The sequence below is a fragment of the Protobothrops mucrosquamatus genome, unplaced genomic scaffold, assembly GCF_001527695.2.
Source record: "Protobothrops mucrosquamatus isolate PMUCROS unplaced genomic scaffold, P.Mucros_1.0 scaffold7350, whole genome shotgun sequence".
In the NCBI taxonomy this organism is placed as follows: Eukaryota; Metazoa; Chordata; class Lepidosauria; order Squamata; family Viperidae; genus Protobothrops; species Protobothrops mucrosquamatus.
In genome coordinates, this window is record NW_015393152.1 from 15,480 (window position 1) to 23,011 (window position 7,532).

Genomic DNA, 7,532 nt, shown 5'->3' on the forward strand with positions numbered 1-7,532 from the left:
AAATAGAATAGAATAGGAAATAGAATAGAATAGGATAGAATAGAATAGAATAGAAATACAGAATAGCAGAATAGAATAGGAAATAGAATAGAATAGGAAAGAATAGAATAGAATAGAATAGGAAATAGAATAGAATAGAAATACAGAATAGTAGAATAGAATAGAATAGGAAATAGAATAGAATAGAATAGGAAATAGAATAGAATAGAATAGGAAATAGAACAGATTAGAATAGAAATACAGAATAGCAGAATAGAATAGAATAGAACAGAATAGGAAATAGAATAGAATAGAAATACAGAATAGAATAGAATAGAATAGAATAGAATAGAATAGAATAATGGAATGGAATGGAATAGAATAACACAGTTGGAAGGGACCTTGGAGGTCTTCTAGCCCAGCCCCCTGCTGAATCAGCTGACCCTATCCCATTTCAGACCAATGGCTGTCCAGTCTCTTCTTAAAAACCTCCAGCCTGGGAGCATCCACAACTTCTGGAGGCAGATTGTTCCACCGGTTAATTGTCCTCACTGCCAAGAGGAGGAGGAGGAGGAGGAGAGCACAGTACTCACCCATCTTCAATCAGCATCGGGGTGCCCAAGGGATCCAGGTCCTCCGCGGACACCAGCTGGCTGATGAGCAGCCCGTGGGCCTGGGGGTCAAGGGTGCGGGGCTGGGGGGGCAGCAGGGCGGTGTGAGTCGGGCAGCTGAGAAGGTGCGGCAGGTACTGGTAAGGGGCGGACACCGGCGTGCCCATGTACTGGTCCCTGAGAACTGTAAACCCGTTCATCTCCACCGACCTACTGGAAGAGGCAAAGCAGGGCTGAGAGAGAAGGGAGGGGAAGAGACCCCCGACCGATCCGAACGCCTTCCCCCCTCCCCAATCTCCTTGCCCCCAATCCTGCCCTCCCCGGAGTCCCACCTGGAAGAGGGCGTCGAGACCGGAGAAGGCTGATTGCTCTCCGACACCCCGTTGCCCGGGGAGCTGTTGTCGCTGTCTCCGTTGTTGCACCAGGAGATGTTGGCCTCCCCTTCGAATTCCTGACCGGACATGATCCGCTCGATCTCTTCCTCGGAGATCTGTCCCGGAGAGAAGGAAACCAGCCGGGGAGAGGAGGGTGAAAAAAACGGATTGCTCGGATCTGGGTTGACGGCTTGTTCAACCAGCAGAAGAGAGGCGAAACCCGCCCTCTGGGGAGGGGAGGGGAAGGGAGACAGGTGGGAATTTGGAGGCAGCGGCAAAGCCACACCTGGCAAGGCAAAAGGACTCACCTGGACAGGTCCAATGCTCTTGTTCCTGCCCCCCGGCATGCCGTCTTCGCGGATGGCTGGCAAGGAAGGGAAAGGAAGGTGGTTAGGACTCCAGCCAGGTGCCCATCTAACCACCCACGGGGTCTCCTCTCTAGAGGCTAAGCAGACGTACCTGTCCTTTTTTCCCTGCGTGCTTTTATATTTAGAGCAGGGGTCCCCAACCCCCGGGCCGTGGACCGGCACCGGGCCGCGGCACGCCAGCAACCGGGCCGCACAAACAAGCAAAGCCCCATCCGCGGGATGCAGGCAGCACACGAAACCACGCGCCCTCCGGTTCGCGGGAAAAACCTCTCTCCGCGGAACCGGTGATCCCCGGTGCCCGAAAGGGTTGGGGGCCTCCGATTTGGAGAGTCTTTTGCTGAGTGATAAAAGGCCTGGAGACCGCCTCCCCCTTGACCGTAGCTGTCCTATGAGGTCCTGACCAGGAGGAGGCGCTACATGACCTGTTTTGTGCTCAAGGCAGGACTCTCCAGACCAGGATGGGCCTCATCCCCGTGTTACAGGTGATCCTGGAGTTAGAACCAGTTAAGCCTGGCCCCAAATAAATAGTCTTTTAAGTCATGCCAGGTGTGGACGGGGGGAAGAAAGAGCAGAGAGACTGGAAGAAAAAAAAACATTTTCAAGAAAGTCCAGTTCCTTTTTTGGAAAAGCACTTTTGGGACCCTTGCCTGATCTTCTCTCAGCACAGCTTCCCCCCTTCTTGGATGTTCTACCAGCAGCGAAACAGGCCCCAAACAGAAAGAGAGGCCAGCCCAGCTAAGAAAGTTCACCGCCAGCTTCTGTTCTAGATGAGTCAATCTCCTTAAGTCTTCCTCGGTGGCCTTCAAGCGGACAAGCTAATCTAGGACTTGACTCTGCAAGGGTTAATAGAGCTGGAAGGGGCCTTGGAGGTCTTCTAGTCCAGCCCCCAGCTCAAGCAGGAAACCCTATACCATCTCAGACAAGCGACTGTCCAGTCTCTTCTTAAAAACCTCCATTGATGGAGCACCCACAACTTCTGGTGGCAAGCTGTTCCACTGGTTAATTGTCCTCACTGTTAGGAAGTTCCTCCTTAATTCCAAAATTGCTTCTCTCCTTGGTCAGTTTCCATCCATTGTTCCTTCTCCTGCCTTCTGGTCCTTTAAGAATAATTTGCCCCCCCTCTTCTTTGTGGCAGCCCCGTCAAACACAGGCAGCCCTTGACTTATGACCACAATCGAAGCCAACATTTCTGTCCTTAAGTGAGATGTTGGCTGAGTGAGTTTTGCCCCCTTTTACGACTTTTCTCGCCTCGGTTCTTAAGCGAATCACTGCAGTTGGTAAGTTAGCAACCTGGTTGTTAAGCTAAACTGGCTGCCTCCCCCCCTTGACTTTGCTTATCAGACGGTCCCAAAAAGTGATCCTGTGACCTCGGGACACGGCAACGGTCGTAAATACGAAGCGTGAGAATTTTGATCATGGGACCCTGCAAAAACTGGGAGAAACAGCCAAAGTTTTTATCCAGTGCCACCGTTGTAACTTTGAACGGCCACTAAACAAATTTTGTTAAGTCGAGGACTCGGCTGTGCTGGAAGGCTGCTGCCATGTCCTCCCCCCCCTTGAGGCTGTGGCTGGTTCAATGCAGGACCAAGGAGGATCCAGGAGACCCCTTCCCACCCAACTCCCCCCCCCCCCACCGGGGTCTTCCCGCCCGATCAGCACCTTTCCGGTTCATCCCCATCTGGAGGCACTTGAGGAGTCGGCAGTACTGGCAGCGGTTGCGCTGCTTGCGCGACATGACGCAGTTCTTGTCACGGCTGCATCGGTAGACCCGCCGGTTGCAGATGCTGCGCTTGAAGAAGCCCTTGCAGCCCTCGCAGGAGATGATGCCGTAGTGCAGGCCCGTGGCCCGGTCCCCGCAGATCAGACAGGTACGCTGGTCCACCCGGTCATCTGCGGGAGGAAGCCAAAGATGACCACGTGAGGACGGGATAGGATAGATAGAATTCAGAATAGAATAGAATAGAATAGAATAGAATAGAATAGAATAGAATAGAATAGAATAGAATAGAATAGAATAGAACAGGACTCAGAATAGAATTTAGGATAGGATAGGATAGATAATAGAATAGATAATAGAATAGAATAGATTGTAGAATTAGACTAGACTAGACTAGACCAGAAAAGAAATAAGGAATAGAATAGAAATACAGACTAGAAATACAGAATAGAATAGAATAGAATAGAATAGAATAGAATTAGAGTAGAATAGATTAGAATAGAATAGAATAGAATTAGAATAGAATTAGAATTAGAATTAGAATAGAATAGAATAGGATTCAGAATAGAATTTAGGATAGGATAGGATAGATAATAGAATAGAATAGAATAGATTGTAGAATAGAATAGACTAGAACAGAAAAGAAATAAGGAATAGAATAGAATAGAAATACAGAGTAGAAATACAGAACAGAATAGAATAGAAATACAAGGTAGAAATACAGAATAGAATAGAATAGAATAGAATTAGATTGGAATTAGATTAGAATAGAATATGGAATGGAATAGAGCAGGGCTGGAAGGGACCGTGGAGGTCTTCTAGTTCAGCCCCCTGCTCAAGAAAGTAGCCAACCAGCAATGGGGAGGGACACCTCTTGACAAGCAGACTTGGTGGGACTCAAAGCGTGGCCCTTTTAAAGGAGTTCTTGGGCCCAGAATAACAAGAGATGGAAGGGACCCTGGAGGTCTTCTAGTCCAACCCCCCCTGCTCAGCCAGGAAGACCTATACCATTTCAGACCAACGGTTCTCCAATCTCTTCTTAAAACCTCCAGCGATGGAGCACCCACAAGTGAGGAAACACTGCTTAGGATCATAGGGCTGGAAGGGCACCTTGGAGGTCTTCTAGTTCAGCCCCCTGCTCAAGCAGGAGACCCTATGCAATCTCAGACAAGTGTCTGTCCGGTCTCTTCTTATAAAACCTCCAGTATTGGAGCATTCACAGCTTCTGGAGGCAGGTTGTTCCACTGGTTAATTGTCCTCACTGTCAGGAAGTTTCTCCTTAATTCCAGGTTGCTTCTCTCTTTGATCAGTTTCCATCCATTATTTCTTGTCCTGCCTTCTGCTGCCTTGGAGGATAGGTTGACACACACACACCCTTCTCTGGGGCAGCCCCTCAAAAGTCAGAACGACGCTATGAAGGTTCAGAGGGAGGGGTGAGATTTGGGGGGGGGGGCTGGCCAAGCAAGACAGAGAGAAGCAAAACAGCTGGATTCAAGCCAGCTTCCCTGGCTGTAGAAAGTTGGCTTCCTCACCCCAAAGTGTGAACTCTGGTGGGTGTGAATGTTTACCCCTGCCACTTGTTCTCCTGCTTCCGACTTCAACTGGAACCAGGTGGCGAAGAAAAAGCGGCCCGCACGAACTCTTCCAAGCTCCAACTTAATAAGGCAGCTTTGGGGGGGGGGAATAAGAGACAGGGAGACCAAGCACCCCCCCTTCTTCCCAGGAGCAGAGCTGTCATCTTCCACTAAGCCAAGGTTTCCCATCCTGGCTTGGACAGAATGAGGCCAAAGAGGGCTCTACCAGCCCCCCCCACGGGCAGGCATCCGCTAATCATGGCTTGAAACAGAGATGTCAAAAGTCCAAAAGTGCCTGCGCGGTGCCCCCCAGCAAGCAACTTGACATGCCAAGGCCTGGCCCCTCATTATCCCGGATCCTTGGCTGACCCGGCTTCACGTGGCGGCCCACTGGGGCTGGCTAGGACCCCCCCCACCTCCTTCCAAAGGGCCTGGGTTTATCCTACGCACCCCCGACCCAATTCCCAATGGCTATTTTCATTGCCACCGAAGAGGGAACCCATTTGGGACAGAAGAGATTTGGCCCCCACCGCGCTCTGCAAATGGGGTTAAAAATTGAGTTTTTCACTCGGCCAAAGAAGGGGTGTGAAGGAGCCCACAACAAACAGGCCTTTACAGCCAAAGGGTCTGTTGTGGTGGCATAAATGGGGGAGGGGAGGGACTTTAGGTCAGGAGGGTCCACCCAGCCCTCCCCCCCCTCCTACTTTCGCTTAGTAGCTGCACATCTCAAGCAGAGTTACTGTACGGATTTTACAGGCACCCCCCGGGCATTTTTATCTTGGCTTTTGGTTATCTGATGAGCAGAGAAAAAAGAGAATTAATAGGGCTCCCTGGGTGGGTTTTGAGTTTTTCAGCCCTCTCCCCATGCAAGCCACCAATCCTGGTTGGGGAGAAGGAGGAGGAGGGGGGGGCAAAGGACCATGCTGGAGGAGGAGGAGGAGGGGGGGCTGTGGCCAGGCAGATGCCCCTGGCCAAAACCCTCCAACTGGAGAAGGCGCAAAGGCAGCGGATGAATTTCAAAAGCTTTGCTCCAGTGACTGCACAAACCGGAGCAATGTGGAAGCTTGCTTCAAGACTCAAGGAGGGGCCGACAAACGGAGGCATTGTTTGGGAGAAAGGCCTGGGGGGGGGGGGCAGGGGCTGGCAAGGCCCTCCATCATTTGGAAAGTGGGAAGCCACCCACCCACCCAGAGCTTCCATGGGAACAGGCCGAGAGAGTCTTGATTTTCCTAGCTTGGGGGAAGGAGAGGGAGGGAGGGAGAGGAAAGAAGGAAGGAAGGAAGGAAGGAAGGAAGGAAGGAAGGAAGGAAGGAAGGAAGGAAGGAAGGAAGGAAGGAAGGAAGGAAGGAAGGAAGGAAGGAAGGAAGGAAAGGGAGGGAAGAAGGGAAAGAAGGGAAGGAAGGAAGGAAGGAAGGAAGGAAGGGGAGGGAAGGGAAAGGAAAGAAGGGAAGGAAGGAAGGAAGGAAGGAAGAAAAGAAGGAAGGAAGGAAGGAAAGGGAGGGAAGAAGGGAAGGAAGGGAAGGAAGGAAGGAAGGAAGGGAGGGAGGGAGGAAGGGAGGAAAGGGAGGGAAGAAGGGAAGGGAGAGAAGGAAGGGAGAGAGGAAGGAAGGAAAGGACAGGAAAGAAAGAAGGAAAGAAGGAAGGGAGAGGAAGGGAGGGAGGGAGAAAGGAAAGGAAAGGAAAGGAAGGAAAGGGAAAGAGGGAGGAAGGAGATGGGAATGAGAGGTAGGAAGGGGAGGGGAGGGGAGGGGAGGGACCCTTCCCGGCAGGCCTCTTTAAGTCAACAAAAACTTTTTGTTATTGTTTAGAAACACCAAGATTTTTCCCTATTACCAAGCAAAGAGGGTCAGCTCAGCTTGGTTAATTAAAATCAAGAGCGCCATGCGCTTCCCCCCTGGGATTTGCTTCTCTCTCTCTCATTCTCCCTCCCTCCCTCATTCTTTCTCTTTCTTTTTCTCTCTCATTCTCTCTCTTTCTCTCCCCCTCCCTCTCCCTTTCTTTCTTTCTCTTTCTTTTTTTCTCTTTCAATCTCTCTTCTCCTCCGTCCCTCTCTCTCCCTCATTCTTTCTTTCTTTCTCTCTCCCTCCCTCCTTCTTTCTCTTTTTCTCTCATTCTCTCTCTCTTTCTCTCCCCTCCCTCCCTCTCCCTTTCTTTCTTTCTTTCTTTTTTTCTCTCTCATTCTCTTTCCCTCCCTCTCCCTCATTCTTTCTTTTTCTCCCTCCCTCTTTCTTTCTTTTTCTCTTTCCCACTCCCTCTCCCTCTTTCTTTCTTTTTCTCTCATTCTCTCTTCCCCTCCCTCTCTCCCTCCCTCATTCTTTCTCTTTCTTTCTTTTTCTCTCTCATTCTCTCTTCCCCTCCCTCTCTCTCCCTCATTCTTTCTTTCTTTCTTTCTCTCTCCTTCCCTCCCTCATTTTCTTTCCCCCCCTCTCTCATTCTCTCTCTCTCTCTCTCTCTCTCTCTCTCTCTCTCTCTCTCTCTCTCTCTCTCTCTCTTACACACACACAGGTCCGGTCCAGCCCCCCCAGCCAAGGGGGGAGCGCCCAGGCAGCATTAAGCCCCTCTGCCCAAAACCGAGGCCTCCCCAGGGACTGTGCCAGCCAGAATCCCCGATCTCAAGCCGATGGCGGCTGCCCCTCGGCTGTAGGGCTCAAAGGGGGGCAAGTGAGCTGCTGACGGGGACAGGCAGCCACTTTGCAGAGGTTTCTGGGGTGGGGGTGGGTTGCCATGCATCGTCCCACAGAGGGGGGGGAGAGAACCTCTGCTGCTTGCCCCCCCACCCCAAAGGTGGCAGTTTGCCACCCCACCGGCCCAGCCTGGCTAGCTGGACCGTAATAACCACACACCTCCTTGGGCAACTTCACACTTCTCTTCCTCCTCCTAATTCTCTCCCCCCCCCCTCTCTCTCTCTC

At 51.2% G+C, this 7,532-nt stretch overlaps 1 protein-coding gene across 1 annotated transcript in view; it reads right to left on the minus strand.

Moving 5' to 3' along the window:
- The window catches only part of NR6A1 (nuclear receptor subfamily 6 group A member 1), a gene marked incomplete at its 3' end in the record, with an annotated part of 27,896 nt that overhangs the window by 13,892 nt on the left and 6,472 nt on the right, over positions 1-7,532 (minus strand). Inside the window, exons 2-5 of the mRNA XM_015829850.1 lie at positions 2,992-3,222; positions 1,273-1,328; positions 923-1,080; positions 573-803 (exon numbers count right to left, since the gene is read on the minus strand). Of these exons, the coding sequence (XP_015685336.1) occupies positions 573-803; positions 923-1,080; positions 1,273-1,328; positions 2,992-3,222 (676 nt within the window). The remainder of the gene's footprint in view (positions 1-572; positions 804-922; positions 1,081-1,272; positions 1,329-2,991; positions 3,223-7,532) is intronic.